We start from the raw sequence: 16,393 nt of genomic DNA on the forward strand, positions 1-16,393 counted from the left end.
CTGAACCATTGTGGAGGACCAGAATATCTATGTTTTGTTCCCCGAGCCACTTAGTTATACATTTTGCCTATTTATGGCAAAGGTCGCTCCATCAATTGCGAGTGAGCCCACTCCCTGGCTGAGAACAACCCCACACATGAATGGTCTCAGGTGCATGCTTTACTGTTGACATGACACAGGACTGATGGTAGCGCTCACCTTGTCTTCTCCGGACAAGCTTTTTTCCGGATGCCTCAAACAATTGGAAAGGGGATTCATCAGAGAAAATGACTTTACCCCAGTCCTCAGCAGACCAATCCCTGTACCTTTTGCAGAATATCAGTCTGTCCCAGATGTTTTTCCTGGAGAGAAGTGGCTTCTTTGCTGCCCTTCTTGACACCAGGCCATCCTCCAAAAGTCTTTGCCTCACTGTGCGTGCAGATGCACTCGCACCTGCCTGCTGCAATTCCTGAGCAAGCTTTGTACTGGTGGTGCCCCGATCCCGCAGCTGAATCAACTTTAGGAGATTGGGCTTGCTGGACTTTCTTGGGTGCCCTGGAGCCGCCTTCACAACAATTGAACCACTCTCCTTGAAATTCTTGGTGATCCGATAAATGGTTGATTTAGGTGCAATCTTACTGGCAGCAATATCCTTGCCTGTGAAGCCCTTTTTGTGCAAAGCAATGATGACGGCACGTGTTTCCTTGTAGGTAACCATGGTTGACAAAGGAAGAACAATGATTCCAAGCACCACCCTCCTTTTGAAGCTTCCAGTCTGTTATTCAAACTCAATCAGCATGACAGAGTGATCTCCAGCCTTGTTCTCGTCAACACTCACACCTGTGTTAATGAGAGAATCACTGACATGATGTCAGCTGGTCCTTTTGTGGCAGGGCTGAAATGCAGTGGAAATGTTTTTTGGGGATTCAGTTCATTTGCATGGCAAAGAGGGACGTTGCAATTCAGCTGATCACTCTTCATAACATTCTGGAGTATATGCAAATTGCCATAATACAAACTGAGGCAGCAGACTTTGAAAATTAATATTTGTGTCATTCTCAACTTTTGGCCACGACTGTATGTGTGTGTGTGTGTCGTTTTCTTATCTTTGTCTTGTCATGAACCATAATGTGTTGAGTATATAAGTCCTTCTATCTAACTTTGGGAACTGTGGTTGTCCATGTTAGTATCTGTTTATGTACAGTACTTGTATGAGTATATCGCATATAGTATTCAATTCAAAATACTTGATTTATCCCACGAGGGTTAATTGTGTAGGCAGGAGTGCGGATATGTAAAAATAGCATCCAAGAACATACAACATAATCACAACTACACAACATAATCACAACACCAATAGTGTTTGTATGTTTGAGTCCCTCTGTTTTACTGAGGGAACTGTGGTGCTCCTCCATGTACAGGGAGGTTACCCTCAGGTTTACCCTCCCCACAACCCTGGGATGCCAGGCCAGCCTCAATGGACCGGACCCCCACCTCAACCAGTGAGTCCATCCATCTCTCCTCTCTCACCTTCACTATTTTCTCTCTCTCTATATATATACAGTGGGGAGAACAAGTATTTGATACACTGCCGATTTTGCAGGTTTTCCTACTTACAAAGCATGTAGAGGTCTGTCATTTTTATCATAGGTACACTTCAACTGTGAGAGACGGAATCTAAAACAAAAATCCAGAAAATCACATTGTATGATTTTTAAATAATTAATTTGCATTTTATTGCATGACATAAGTATTTGATCACCTACCAACCAGTAAGAATTCCGGCTCTCACAGACCTGTTAGTTTTTCTTTAAGAAGCCCTCCTGTTCTCCACTCATACCTGTATTAACTGCACCTGTTTGAACTCGTTACCTGTATAAAAGACACTGTCCACACACTCAATCAAACAGATTCCAACCTCTCCACAATGGCAAGACCAGAGAAGCTGTGTAAGAGACATCAGGGATAAAATTGTAGAACTGCACAAGCTGGGATGGGCTACAGGACAATAGGCAAGCAGCTTGGTGAGAAGGAAACAACTGTTGGCGCAATTATTAGAAATGGAAGAAGTTCAAGATGACGGTCAATCACCCTCGGTCTGGGGCTCCATGCAAGATTTCACCTCGTGGGGCATCAATGATCATGAGGAAGGTGAGGGATCAGCCAGAACTACACGGCAGGACCTGGTCAATGACCTGGAAGAGCTGGGACCACAGTCTCAAAGAAAACCATTAGTAACACACTACGCCGTCATGGATTAAAATCCTGCAGGCACGCAAGGTCCCCCTGCTTAAGCCAGTGCATGTCCAGGCCTGTCTGAAGTTTGCCAATGACATCTGGATGATCCAGAGAGGAATGGGAGAAGGTCATGTGGTCTGATGAGACAAAAATAGAGCTTTTTGGTCTAACTCCACTCGCCGTGTTTGGAGGAGAAGAAGAAGTATGAGTACAACCCCAAGAACACCATCCCAACGTGAAGCATATGAGGTGGAAACATCATTCTTTGGGGATGCTTTTCTGCAAAGGGACAGGACGACTGCACGTATTGAGGGGAGGATGGATGGGGCCATCGTATCGCGAGATCTTGGCCAACAACCTCCTTCCCTCAGTAAGAGCATTGAAGAGGGGTCGTGGCTGGTCTTCCAGCATGACAATGACACAAAGCACACAGCCATGGCAACTAAGGAGTGGCTCCGTAAGAAGCATCTCAAGGTCCTGAGTGGCCTAGCCAGTCTCCAGACCTGAACCCAATAGAAAATCTTTGGAGGGAGCTGAAAGTCCGTATTGCCCAGCGACAGCCCCGAAACCTGAAAGATCTGGAGAAGATTTGTTGGGGAGGAGTGGGCCAAAATCCCTGCTGCAGTGTGTGCAAACCTAGTCAAGAACTACAGGAAACGTATGACTCTGTAATTGCAAACAAAGGTTTCTGTACCAAATATTAAGTTCTGCTTTTCTGATGTATCAATACTATGTCATGCAATAAAATGCAAATTAATTACTTAAAAATCATACAATGTGATTTTCTGATTTTTGTTTTTAGATTCCGTCTCTCATAGTGAAGTGTACCTATGATAAAAATTACAGACCTCTACATGCTTTGTAAGTAGGAAAACCTGCAAAATCGGCAGTGTATCAAATACTTGTTCTCCCCACTGTATATCTACCCCAACATCCTCTCTCTCTCTCTCTCTCTCTCTTACCCCAACCAGTGAGTCCATCTCTCCTCTCTCTCCATCTGTTCATTATATCAGCAGTTGTTATGGTTATTGTTAGGAAACCCTCATAGTCCCCCTGTCAGGGTGTGAAACTCCTCAAGAGAAGAAATAAGGAAGATGGAGTGTGACAGTGTTGTTTTGTTGTTGGTTGTTTCAGTGCTTCAACCCAGGCTACCCCCCCAGGACCCTATTGTACCCCCCTGCCCAGCCCCCACAGTGGAATGGCCCACCACCAAACCAGCCACAGTACAACCCTGGTGTTCCTCCGATGGTAGGGATTTATACTCTACCCTACTCTACACTCTTAGAAAAAAGGGTTCCAAAAAGGTTCTTCGGCTGTCCCCATACAAGAGCGCTTTTTTGGTTTCAGTAGAACCCTTTTGCATTCCATGTACAACCCTCTGTAGAAAGGTTCTACCTGGAACCAAAAAGATTATCCTATACCCTTCAAGGTTCTACATAGAAAATAATGTACTAAGAGTGTACTCTGTTCTATTCCACTCTATGCTAGTCTACCCTATTCAATTCTATTCTACACAACTCAACTCTACAAATCAGCCCCTACTCCTCTTCTGTCTGTTCCACGATCTAACTCTGCCTCCCCTCTGACCACTAACAGTAGAGTGGGCCGCCCAACCAGTACCCTGTGGCTCCTCTGACCACTAACAGTAGAGTGGGCCGCCCGACCAGTACCCGTGGCTCCTCTGATCACTAACAGTAGAGTGGGCCGCCCGACCAGTACCCTGTGGCTCCTCTGACCACTAACAGTAGAGTGGCCGCCCAACCAGTACCCCTGTGGCTCCTCTGATCACTTAACGGTAGAGTGGGCCGCCCAACCAGTACCCTGTGGCTCCTCTGACCACTAACGGTAGAGTGGGCCGCCCAACCAGTACCCTGTGGCTCCTCTGACCGCTAACAGTAGAGTGGGCCGCCCGACCAGTACCCTGTGGCTCCTCCGACCGCTAACAGTAGAGTGGGCCGCCCGACCAGTACCCTGTGGCTCCTCCGACCACTAACAGTAGAGTGGGCCGCCCGACCAGTACCCTGTGGCTCCTCTGACCACTACAAGTAGAGTGGGCCGCCCGACCAGTACCCTGTGGCTCCTCTGACCACTAACAGTAGAGTGGGCCGCCCGACCAGTAACCTGTGGCTCCTCTGACCACTAACAGTAGAGTGGGCCACCCGACCAGTACCCTTGTGGCTCCTCTGATTGTGATCCTTCTCCTCTCAGAGTGTAGTTAGTATGTGTGTGTGTGTGTGTGGAAGCTTGCGTTAACTGTGTGTGTTTCAGGGGTATGCGCCCGGTGATGTACAGCGCCCCTCAGGGAAGGAGGAGATAAAGATGGAGAACATGTCTCCTGCTGATCCCCTCCTTGCCCATCCACCACCCCAGGTCAGTCCTCACTCACTCTCTCATACACACATACACCCTCTCACATACATATATACACACACCACACCACCACACACACACACACACACACACACACACACACACACACACACACCTTCTGACATTGTTCCCTCCCTCCTCCCCCCCAGGTCCCCCCGCCCGCCTCTGAAGCTCTGCACTCCACAGACGGAGCCTTCCAGGTCAACATTGACACAGGGAAAAACGCCCCCACCAACTTCCTGTAGAACGCCTGTCGTCGGTCCAATCGGGAGCGGCCTGAGTAATGTTGCCACGGCTCCGTCCCGAATACGGTGCAATGGCTTCCTTTTCTCCTCTCCTTGACTGTGACCACTTCTATAAATGGGTAGGGATAGGAGAGGAAGCAGTATGTTGTAGATGTAACTGTGACCTAGACATTGCCCCTCAGTTCCCCTATCCAGCCTTTTCTGGTGTTGTACTGTTTTCTGACATAAGACCTATTATTATACCTTTTAAAAACCATGGGGCCTGTTTGCCATTCAAATTAGGGAGGTGTTAAACAATGGAAGTGTTAATGAATTTCCCTGCAAAAAACAGATCCATTCTCAGATACCTGTTTTTTGGTTACAGGGTCTGTGAAAAAACAGGTTTCATTACTAGGTCTCGAGGTGGTTTAAATGTACCCATGTTTTCTTTTTACTCCCTACCCCTTTCACATATACAAAAAAGAAAGTAACCAAATGTAAAAAGAAGGGTTTTTGTCTCTGTGTAAATGGGATATTAGTGAAGGAAAGGAGATCATTTAAAATGACTATTTCCTGTATAGCTGTGATGAAGTCAGTCAAAATGTCTGGGGGGGAAAAAACTTGTCTGAAACCGAATCAGAGGCCATGATCCCTACCCTTCTCCAGAAGTGTGCGCTGACTCACTTCCTCTCAAGCATTTAAGCATTGGATTGGTGCAAAAAATGGCTTGAGGGAGTTTCCACCATATTCCCAGTCCATTTATTTTTTAGAAGTGGAGTGGACAAGAGATTTGGAATGTAGCCAGTGTGTAGCCCATAGAGAATGAGAGGCCTCTAGTGGCCAAAAGGCAGTATTGGCATGGGCAGCGCCATTGAGGGCTTCCACCAATTTAATGTATGGCATCTATCAAACACTGGTCGTGTTCCCCTGCTGAGACATTGCATGCATCAGCCAATGGTGGCGTGCCACGGCATCGACTGTGCCGTCGGGCACCCGATGGCTATAACATATGGTTAGCTGATACGTAAAATAGCTATCCGAGAGTTGTAAGAACTGGCATTCGTCAGCAACGTCTGAGGAGAGGAACACAACCGATAACTGCCTTTCAGGGTTCTACTGGAACCAAAAAGGGTTCTACCTGGAACCAAAAATAGGGACAGCCGAAGAACCTTTTTGGAAATGTTTTTCTAAGTGTATCATAATCCAATCAGAACCCTCATCACTCCTAATCATACAATCAGAAGGCGCTAGGACAACTCCTCATCCACTCAGGGTAGACCAAGCAAAGCTCTCCGCCAGTCAGGTAGCTACTTCCTGTTGTGTATATTTAAACAGTTGTTTGTGTGTGTGTGTGTATATATATATATATGTGCAAATACGATCAGAAATGCCTTTCCATGCCAAAGTATAGCTGTTTGTCATTATATGCATGGTGCATCATTTTAGTTCTACATATGAAACTACTCATTTCAACAGTAGAGTCAAATAACTGTTTAGGCAGTTTATTAATACACTGGGAGGGCACTATTTTATTAAGATGTTATACATCGTCTGCATTCCCCTCAAAAGTAGTGTACTATAGGGTGCCATTTGCAACACATGTCTTGGTTTAAAAGAAGGCACATTTTGGTATTTAAATATAAAATCCTATTTAATGTATTTTAAATAATGAAGCACTCCTGAAGGTTTTACAGGCAGTGGGCGCGTTCGAGCGGATCACTTTTGTCAAGTCGGTGGCCATCGTTGGTCACCACCTTTTCAAAGTGTGATGCATTATGGGGATAAAAATGATCCCACTTGTGCCTACATATCGACTGCATGAACTTGACAAAAACCATGTGATCAAAGGTCATGAAGTTTTGACTGCAAGTTTCTGCAGTTGCTCTTCGCCAACTTCATCCTGCAGCCGTCACCTGCATTGTGGGATGCTCTATTGTCAACCAATCATTAGGCTGTTTTTGTTTGACCCACACGAACGTGACCAAAGACATGACTGAAACAGGAACCAACTTTGCCTTGATTTATGTATACAGTGGATATATACAAAATGAATGTGACATGAGTCTCTCTCTCATTGTTTGTACAATGTACACACATGATTTCAAATTATGATTGTGTGATATGGGAGTTGGAGACATGATTATTTTAACGTTTATAAAGAAATACTTTTCTAACAATGGCAACACTGCTATGTTCATCTGAGATTTGTTGTAAAACCACGTGTCCAACTTTAGGCTGTCGCAGTTACTCCTCCCCCGATTTCACTCCTCGAATTTCATCTCGTCGTTTGCTTAAGCCTTACCACGCAAACGCATCCAGTGCCTTCATCTCCTCTGCCAAGGGGAGATTGTCCTGGGGTGTATTCATAAGTGCACAATGAAGCAAACAGTAGAAAAACTTTATGCAATGGAAACGAGCATTTATTTTTTGGGGGAAAATTAAGTTAGTCCCTACCCGTTACAACCTGGTTGCTTCCTTTAGGTTCCTAATGAGTGTACAATCTAGAAGAAAATTGCCACCTTCTATACTTTGTAGAAATAACACAAACATGTTACAAAACCTCCAGGGCGCCCTATTGTAGCGGGCATTGATGCAGTAACAGCCCCTCTATCTACTTTTGTTTACTTTTTTATTAGACCACTCGCAGAACAGCTCCCCTCCTTTGTAAAGGACACCAGCAGTATGATCTCTATCATTGAATCTCTTGATCCTCTCCCTGAGAATACCTTGTTAGTTACTTTTGATGTTGAGTCGTTATACACAAATATTCCACACGAGGGCAGTATTGAAGCTATGGAACATTTCCTTCTGCAACGTGACCCTAATGAACTACCTTCCAGTGCCTGCATTATAACATTGGCTGAAATAGTATGTAACCAGAACAGGAAAAACTCCTGGCCCTAGTTGGTCAAGGGGATAATCTCAATTGGAGAAGGTCAAGAGTTTTTCCTGTTCTGGTTATATGGTCAGGAAATGACCTGTCCCTGAATCTAATCATGTAAAATTATTTTTCCTGTCCCCTTGAGCTGACCAGGGGTACATTCATTAGGAAACTTGAAAACAAAAGGAGAGCCGCACACTCTAGGAGCTCAGATGCAAATGTAATATCCAACGTTTCGACAGCCAAGCTGTCTTCATCAGGGTATAATGCCGCTTGATCACGCTTAAACTTTGAGTCACTTTTAAAACGTTCTTCCAGAACTGCTTTTCTCACCAACTGTCTCATCCCCCTACAGGCACACGCTTTAAAAGGAATGGACAGATCTCAAATGTAGGTAATAGGAAGTGTGTATCCGTTTGTTTTATCTGAGAACTCGTTTGTGTTGTATGCCGCCATAACTGGAAAGGAGTGAGAATGAAAGGTGATCAGTGTAGACATGAAGAAAATATGATTTCCAACGCCATATCATTAGACATGGAATGTTTAGTGTTTCTATTCTACGAATATCAAAAGCATTTATAGTAGAATAGTCTGTAGGACATGCATATATCCACCTCAATAAACAGAAAAGACCATACTCTGTCTGTTTCCTTTAAAACAAGCTAATCATATATTGCTGTCAATTCTGTTTCACACACAAATTAACTAAGAGATGTTTATGAAAAAGGCAAAGTGCTTCATTATGCAAAACGATACCAATTATTAATTTTTTTAACAAAACTTTGTACAACGTCCTTGTTACGATCCTAGACCTAGATTAATGTACAAAACAAGGCCTTTCAGTTCCCATCCATCCACCCCTCACTTCTCTTTCCTCCTCTCCATTTCTCTCACTCGTCTCTCTAGCACCCTCACTTGATCCTCCAGGTAGGTTTTGTCGCCCCCGGTTCCAGAATGCCCGATACCCAATAGGACGCAGACGCTCACCAGGCCGGCCAATCGCAGCGCCGTAGTCTCTGTTCCAGCACTGCGGTCACTTAGGATCAGGCAAAACAGTCCTAAAACCACACCCAGCTTCAGTAGCCACAGGACCCGCCTCAGAGTGGACGCCACCAATCGGAAGGCCAGGGACAGCAGCCAGTAGCCAATGAGAGCCAGCAGAAGCCACTGACCGATATAGACCACAGCATCTGGGGTGATACTGTTAACAGGCATTTCAACTGGAGGAGAGAAAGAAAGATACACAACATGATTGGTGCATTAGTGCATTTTCTGGCCTAGCAATCTTAAAATGCTCCCTTTACTTGTCTCCATTCCAAGACTTGGCAAAAATGTGGTCTTAGTATGTTGCTATGTAATTATTGTACCGGTAGTTATAGTCACAAAGCCTAGTAGGTTACTGTTGGCAATGTGGAGAAAAAGGTTTTCCCATCTGGCGCACACACCTAATCCAGGGCATGTCTGTCAGTGGGTAAAGGGCTCCCTTGGCAGGTCAGACTTTCATCCGGTTTTGTGTTGTGTGTCTACAGAGAACAATTACAGTAAAGGACAATGTGAGTGTACCATTGTACTGTATATGGGTTGTGTGTTGATGTTGCATGATGTGGGATCAATCAATAGAATGATTTATTTGAAATTATTATTTTTGTATTGACAACTGTCTGTTCCATTATTGAATAGTGTACTGGTTATCAACCCTGGTCCTGGGGAGCCACAGGTTGTGCAGGTTTTTGCTCCAGCCCTGCTCTAACACACCCGATCCAACTAGTCAACTGCTCATCAAGACATTGATTAGGTGTGTTAGTGCTGGGCTGAAACAAAAGCCGGCACATGACATGCTTTAGCTCTCTGGGAACAGTGTTGGTGACTGACTAGAGTATTGCAATAGCTTCCTGGGCCTGTATTCCTAAAGTGGGAATAGGAGTGCTGATCTAACATCAGTTTTGCCTTTAATATTATAATGAATGATCCTAGAGCAGCAGCTCTTTACCATCAACTCCTGCTGCCATCAGGAACTGGGCGAGGTACTTCATAACCACATTCGCTCCACTGGCCGCTGCCTCAGCTATATACTTGACCACCTGAAAGAAACACTGATAAGGTCGAGAGAGAGTTGATAGAGGCTTCTGTTTGAGGCAAACACATGGGTCACTAAATACGGAACTAAAACAAGCGTGCATAAGGATTCCCGTATATGGCCGACTTGTTGGTACTTGAACCTACATAATTCGACAAAAGAACTGACATCATTAGACTACGAATTTATGATTCGAACTACTGTTAAATTTAACTTAAGAGCAGGCTATTATTTGTTCCTCACCTTCTGTGCAGTTTCAACGGACCTTGCCCCGACAAGGTGAACCAGGTAACCGTGCGCCTCCTCGGACAAATCCGTGAGCGTCTCCCGGAGGACTTGCATCATTCCCGGGGAATAGTTGAATGACTTCTCGAAGCGACTATTTTCTCCCGAACAAGAAACGACCACGGTGCTCAGCACACACACGACGAAAGACACTTTCATTTTTTCAGACGCCTTTATGTAAAGTCAAACAATTACAATAAAATAAAAAAAATCCAACGTCTTTAAATTTAGTTGAATATAGTTTCACTGCAAAACCATATGCTACAACAATCTAAACTGGCCACTCTACGGACAGAAACGCATTGGCTACAATGTAGCCTGTCTTATATATAGCAAGGGGGGAAAAAATCAGTTTCTAACGGCAGTTTCCAGGATATTGCAAGTAGGCAGGCCAACTCAAAACGTACTACAGTAGTTGCGTTGCCTTTCTTTTTCATCATAAGTTTTATTGGCGAATCGCAATGAACTGACAATTGCATACACCGCCACCTACTGTACTGGAGTGTGACAACCTATCATACCACTATATTCTCTTAACTAACCCTGGATTTCTAATAAAATAACTCTGTACAAACCTCACTACTCCCATCACCCCCACCCAAAATACCACCCACTCCCGTCCAACCTCTGACCCTGTCAAACAACCTGTCCCTTTCTACACACATTTCACAAAATGGTAATACATGTTCAACCGTTTCCTCTACCGTATAGCCATTACACATTCCAGTACCATTTTCCCAATCAATTTCAAAGATAAATTCAATCCCATATGCCCGAATCTCATCCTACACAACATAACCTCCTCCCTTCTGTTCTCATTATATGACACTATCTCCCATACAGATTTCCTTGTACAATAAAAATGTCTGCCCTTACTACTTTCATCCCATTGTCTCTGCCAGTAACCAATTTTTCGAATCAATGTTTTAATTTCTCCTCTACCCAACTGCACCTGTATATCCACAATAGTACTTTCCACTGTTCTTTTTGCAATTATATCTACTATATAATTTCCATAAACTCCTGTATGAGCCGGAATTCAACTGAACTAAATAGCAATACCATGTATTTGTAACCCCAACAAACTGCATCATTATTTCTAACCATAAATCCTCACGTTCTGACTTTCCAGATCTTAAACTACACAAAACTGATGCAGAGTCCCAGCATATTACTACTCTTCTTGGTTTCCCCTCCTCTATCGGGTGGGTATAATTTGTGGAACGTTCCAACAGGAATCTGTTCCAAAAACTTCGTAAATGACAAGGTTGTCAACAAACAACGCATACAAAGTTGTATAGCGGCAGAATGAGATACCAGGTAGGGAGTGGGCTATTTAATTCAGTTTTTCACTCACCACGTTTATTCCGTAAAATGTCTGTCCTCACTCTGGTAGCCTATGGACAAATATCAAGAACAAGCTACGTGGTGAGTTGATGCCTATTCGTCAGCTAGTTGAATTGATCATGCTACTTTGTATGCGTTGTTTGTTGGCAACCTTGTACTTTACAAAGTTTTTGTGACAGATTCCTGTTGGAACGTTCCACAAATTATACCCACCCCTCTATTCATTGCAATCCAACAATTATCGCACACGTGTATGTTGAACATACAGACAAATAATTTTTTAGACTTGCATAGATTAACATCGAACTCAGGAATAAATACACCTGCTCCTGTCTTCCCATTCATCGGAACCTTTGAACCATTTGTAGACACTGCGAGACAAGAATAAAACTGATTACTAACATATTGATCCATAATTATTATTCCTTCATTATCTTCTTCACATCACTGTTTATTTTCTTCGATCAGGCTAAAATCAAGTTACCTTGCCCTAGCCTTCTATTTGCAATTTAAATGAGGGTTCGCGTAGACTGGATGGAATTCCTGAAACGTAAAACCTGCCAACCGAGCAGAAAAAGGGAAGTAGGGTACACCCGCCACCTACTGTCAAGAAGTCGACATGAAATAGCTTATCGTTTGGCACGTTCAGCAGGTCGCAACGTTTTGGAACGTTCCGATTGAACTGACATGCAGAATAAGGATTCACATTAGCTCTGTTCATGTCATTTCTATCTGCCACGTTCAACACAGTTTGGCAGTTGACAGCCCCAAATGTTTTTTTATTTTATACCAACCTTTATTTTCATACTCTCATCTCCTGTTGTCTATTTGTTCAAAAACTTTAAAAAATGTAGTAGCAGTAGGCCTATATATCACATACAATATAACTAAAATAACTGTATGAACAAAATACGTGAAATCAAAGTGTATTTATTCAAGTGTTATCACAGGCCCCGGTGAAAAGTAGTGTTTATTTTATTCCCTATGGTCCTAGTCAAAAGTAGTGCACTAGGGTATAGGGTGCCATTTAGGACACATATCAGGGTCTTCTTTCTTTACTTGTTCCTCTGGGCTTGAGCCTTGCAGGTCAGGTAGGCCAGCTTGGTGGTGAGCTGCTTGGTGAAGACGGGTTGGAACGCCAGCATGATCCTCAACATGTTGCCTTCACGGGCCCCAGATATCTATCTCCTGGGTGGGAGGGGAGGAAAGAGAGAAGAGCAGGAGAGAGGACATGAGAAGAGAGCTGAGGTAAGTGGGAGGAGTAGATCGAACTAGAAGGTGAATTAGGAAAAATGACATTCATTTCCATTGTCAGATTTAGTGGTGGTACGTCGAGGATGATGCTGAAACCCTAACTGTAGAGTAAAAACACTTAGGAGTCATAACGGTCCAGTTGCTACAGTGCTTTGGTGGTCTCAATTAAGATCTCTTTTACCTCTCCTACCCCACCCTGAGATGAGCAGGGTCGCACTGTAGAAAAACGTCTCAAAACATTGTGCAAGGGAAAACGTAAACAAGTGTTTCTTATTGCACAAGTTCAGATAGTACCATTTCGGACTGTTTGCTACAGTTTAGTGCCTAGTGAGTAAATATGACCCTGGTTCTTACCAGAGGGTGGCCCCATACTGCCCACAGGACTTTATGCCTCACATCTTTCCTTCTGTCTACCCCATTTGAGTACATCAGGACTGTATTCACTAGGCACGAAATGTAAGCAAATGGGCCGAAACTTTGAGGATATGGAGACTACCTGAACTTGTCCAATAAGAAATACTTGTTTTAATTTTTCATTTGCTCAGAGATCCCTCGCTGGGGTTCTCTCCATAGCTGTGACAAAGAACAGGTGGTGTGTATTACAATAGATAAACACGCAGAATGGGTAAAATATCAAAGCTACCGAGCTATCTACCTACTCTGCTAACGTTACTAGTAGCTAGCTAGCTAATTGCAGCACTTAGCTATCTTCCCTCTACATATAGTGGTGAACTAATTAAAGTAGCTTGCTCACGTTACCTTTCTATAGTATCACCAAATATGTATTGTATGGACTTAATTCGTTGTCATTACGTTACTTTTTAAACACCTAACTGTTCCTGTAGCAAACTAGCTTGCTCATCAAGGTGCCAATGCCAACCAACCAACACAACCGTTGGACGGCGCCTGAGTTGAATGGCCAGATTTGTTTTTTGCTTGTCTTACAATTGATCATGTCCACTAGGTGGTAGCAAAGCCCTATATTGATCTGAATGTGCATACACTTGATCTTCAACCAGGTACAGTAGATTCATTTCACTATTTGTAAAGACCTTGGGTTGTTTAGGCAGGAAAACAAAAGTTCACCCTGTGGCTGTAAATTGTCAGTGAAAGTAATGGGATGTTGACGACCATGGTGATGCTATATTCGTGGCCGTTAGGCAGAAGTCTTCCGTGTACTGAAAATTCCTTGTCAGAAAGAACAGGTAGATATGTAGCTAAATTACTCAGATTACAAATGAAAACGTCTTTCCTTCTGACACCAGGGAGATGTTCAGAGAGAAGGAAAGAGAGGGAGGTGAGAGAAAAATCATGTACACTACCGTTCAAAAGTTTGGGGTCACTTAGAAATGTCCTTGTTTTTGAAAGAGAAGCAATTTTTTTGTCCATTAAAATAACATAAAATTGATCAGAATTTTTTTATTTATTTATTTATTTAACCTTTATTTAACCAGGTAGGCAAATTGAGAACACGTTCTCATTTACAATTGCGACCTGGCCAAGATAAAGCAAAGCAGTTCGACACATACAACAACACATAGTTACACATGGAGTAAAACAAACATACAGTCAATAATACATTGTCTATATACAATGTGAGCAAGTGAGGTGAGATAAGGGAGGTGAAGGCAAACAAAATATATATATAAATAAATAAAAATATAAAAAGGCCATGTTGGCGAAGTAAATACAATATAGCAAGTAAAAAAAAAATAAAAAAAAAACGCTGGAATGGTTGGTTTGCAGTGGAAGAAAGTGTAAAGTAGAGATAGAAATAATGGGGTGCAAAGGAGCAAAATAAATAAATAAATACAGTAGGTAAAGAGGTAGTTGTTTGGGCTAAATTATAGATGGGCTATGTACAGGTGCAGTAATCTATGAGCTGCTCTGACAGCTGGTGCTTAAAGCTAGTGAGGGAGATAAGTGTTTCCAGTTTCAGAATTTGTGTAGTTCGTTCCAGTCATTGGCAGCAGAGAACTGGAAGGAGAGCGGCCAAAGGAAGAATTGGTTTTGGGGGTGACCAGAGAGATATACCTGCTGGAGCGCGTGCTACAGGTAGGTGCTGCCTAGGTGACCAGCGAGCTGAGATAAGGGGGACTTTACCTAGCAGGGTCTTGTAGGACCTGGAGCCAGTGGGTTTGGCGACGAGTGATGAAGCGAGGGCCAGCCAACGAGAGTGTACAGGTCGCAGTGGTGGGTAGTATATGGGGCTTTGGTGACAAAACGGATGGCACTGTGATAGACTGCATCCAATTTATTGAGTAGGGTTTTGGAGGCTATTTTGTAAATGACATCACCGAAGTCGAGGATTGGTAGGATGGTCAGTTTACAAGGGTATGTTTGGCAGCATGAGTGAAGGATGCTTTGTTGCGGAATAGGAAGCCAATTCTAGATTTAACTTTGGATTGGAGATGCTTAATGTGAGTCTGGAAGGAGAGTTTACAGTCTAACCAGACACCTAGGTATTTGTAGTTGTACACATATTCTAAGTCAGAGCCGTCCAGAGTAGTGATGTTGGACAGGCGGGCAGGTGCAGCAGCGATCGGTTGAAGAGCATGCATTTATTTTACTTGTATTTAAGAGCAATTGGAGGCCACGGAAGGAGAGTTGTATGGCATTGAAGCTCGCCTGGAGGGTTGTTAACACAGTGTCAAAAGAAGGCCAGAAGTATACAGAATAGTGTCGTCTGCGTAGAGGTGGATCAGAGAATCACCAGCAGCAAGACGACATCATTGATGTATACAGAGAAGAGAGTCGGTCCAAGAATTGAACCCTGTGCACCCCATAGAGACTGCCAGAGGCCCGGACAACAGACCCTCCGATTTGACTCACTGAACTCGATCAGAGAAGTAGTTGGTGAACCAGGCGAGGCAATCATAAGAGAAACCAAGGCTGTCTAGTCTGCCGATGAGGATGTGGTGATTGCAGAGTCAAAAGCCTTGGCCAGGTCAATGAATACGGCTGCACAGTATTGTTTCCTATCGATGGCGTTAAGAATCGTTTATGACCTTGAGCGTGGCTGAGGTGCACCCATGACCAGCTCTGAAACAGATTGCATAGCGGAGAAGGTATGGTGGGATTCGAAATGGTCGGTAATCTGTTTGTTGACTTGGCTTTCGAGAACTTAGAAAGGCAGTGGTAGGATAGATTTAGGTCTGTAGCTGTTAGGGTCAAGAGTGTCCCCCCCTTTGAAGAGGGGATACCGCCAAGGCTGCTTTCCAATCTTTGGGAATCTCAGACGACACGAAAGAGAGGTTGAAAAGGCTAGTAATAGGGGTGGCAACAATTTCAGCAGATAGTTTTAGAAAGAAAGGGTCCAGATTATCTAGCCCGGCTGATTTGTAAGGGTCCAGATTTTGCAGCTCTTTCAGAACATCAACTGACTGTATTTGGGAGAAAGAGAAATGGGGAAGGCTTGGGCGAGTAGCAGAGGGGAGGGCAGTGCTGTTGACCGGGGTAGGGGTAGCCAGGTGGAAAGCATGGCCAGCYKTAGAAAAATGCTTATTGAAATTCTCAATTATAGTGGATTTGTCRGTGGTGACAGTGTTTCCTATCTTCAGTGCAGTTGGAAGCTGGGAGGAGGTGTTCTTATTCTCCATGGACTTTACAGTGTCCCAGAACTTTTTTGAATTTGTGTTGCAGGAAGCAAATTTCTGCTTGAAAAAGCTAGCCTTGGCTTTTCTAACTGCCTGTGTATATTGGTTTCTAGCTTCCCTGAAAAGTTGCATATCACGRGGG

General features: G+C 43.7%; 2 protein-coding genes across 3 annotated transcripts; one reads left to right on the forward strand and one right to left on the reverse strand.

Moving 5' to 3' along the window:
• The first annotated feature begins 175 nt into the window (after window positions 1–175).
• LOC139023904 (calcium-binding protein P-like) lies at window positions 176–8,329 on the forward strand. Its single transcript, XM_070438090.1, has 4 exons — window positions 176–1,481; window positions 3,352–3,465; window positions 4,486–4,587; window positions 4,737–8,329. Exons 1-4 carry the CDS (start codon window positions 1,347–1,349, stop codon window positions 4,830–4,832), a joined length of 447 nt encoding a protein of 148 aa, XP_070294191.1. The 5' UTR covers window positions 176–1,346; the 3' UTR covers window positions 4,833–8,329.
• A 76-nt stretch (window positions 8,330–8,405) lies between these two features.
• On the reverse strand, window positions 8,406–10,510 carry LOC112068279 (voltage-gated monoatomic cation channel TMEM109). 2 transcript variants are annotated; one of them, XM_024135376.2, is made up of 3 exons: window positions 10,013–10,510; window positions 9,683–9,773; window positions 8,406–8,912 (listed from the first exon to the last, which is right to left on the reverse strand). In XM_024135376.2, exons 1-3 carry the CDS (start codon window positions 10,211–10,213, stop codon window positions 8,554–8,556), a joined length of 651 nt encoding a protein of 216 aa, XP_023991144.1. In that variant the 5' UTR covers window positions 10,214–10,510; the 3' UTR covers window positions 8,406–8,553. The 2 variants fall into 2 exon arrangements, with proteins under 2 accessions (XP_023991144.1, XP_023991143.1); XM_024135375.2 differs by having other exon boundaries at window positions 9,683–9,785; window positions 10,013–10,503.
• Between the last annotated feature and the right edge of the window lie 5,883 nt (window positions 10,511–16,393).

This window comes from Salvelinus sp. IW2-2015, unplaced genomic scaffold (genome assembly GCF_002910315.2).
Source record: "Salvelinus sp. IW2-2015 unplaced genomic scaffold, ASM291031v2 Un_scaffold356, whole genome shotgun sequence".
Classification (NCBI taxonomy): Eukaryota; Metazoa; Chordata; class Actinopteri; order Salmoniformes; family Salmonidae; genus Salvelinus; species Salvelinus sp. IW2-2015.

What these genes read in the sequence shown, in the direction of transcription:
- LOC112068279 (XM_024135375.2), bottom strand. Translation starts at nt 10,213, where the DNA reads ATGAAAGTGTCTTTCGTCGTGTGTGTGCTGAGCACCGTGGTCGTTTCT. An exon ending in CCGTTGAAACTGCACAGAAG is followed by an intron (nt 9,786 to 10,012) that starts GTGAGGAACAAA and finishes CGACCTTATCAG; the next exon opens with TGTTTCTTTCAGGTGGTCAA. An exon ending in GATGGCAGCAGGAGTTGATG is followed by an intron (nt 8,913 to 9,682) that starts GTAAAGAGCTGC and finishes TCTCTCCTCCAG; the next exon opens with TTGAAATGCCTGTTAACAGT.
- LOC139023904 (XM_070438090.1), top strand. Translation starts at nt 1,347, where the DNA reads ATGTTTGAGTCCCTCTGTTTTACTGAGGGAACTGTGGTGCTCCTCCAT. An exon ending in CCGGACCCCCACCTCAACCA is followed by an intron (nt 1,482 to 3,351) that starts GTGAGTCCATCC and finishes TGGTTGTTTCAG; the next exon opens with TGCTTCAACCCAGGCTACCC. An exon ending in TTGCCCATCCACCACCCCAG is followed by an intron (nt 4,588 to 4,736) that starts GTCAGTCCTCAC and finishes CCTCCCCCCCAG; the next exon opens with GTCCCCCCGCCCGCCTCTGA.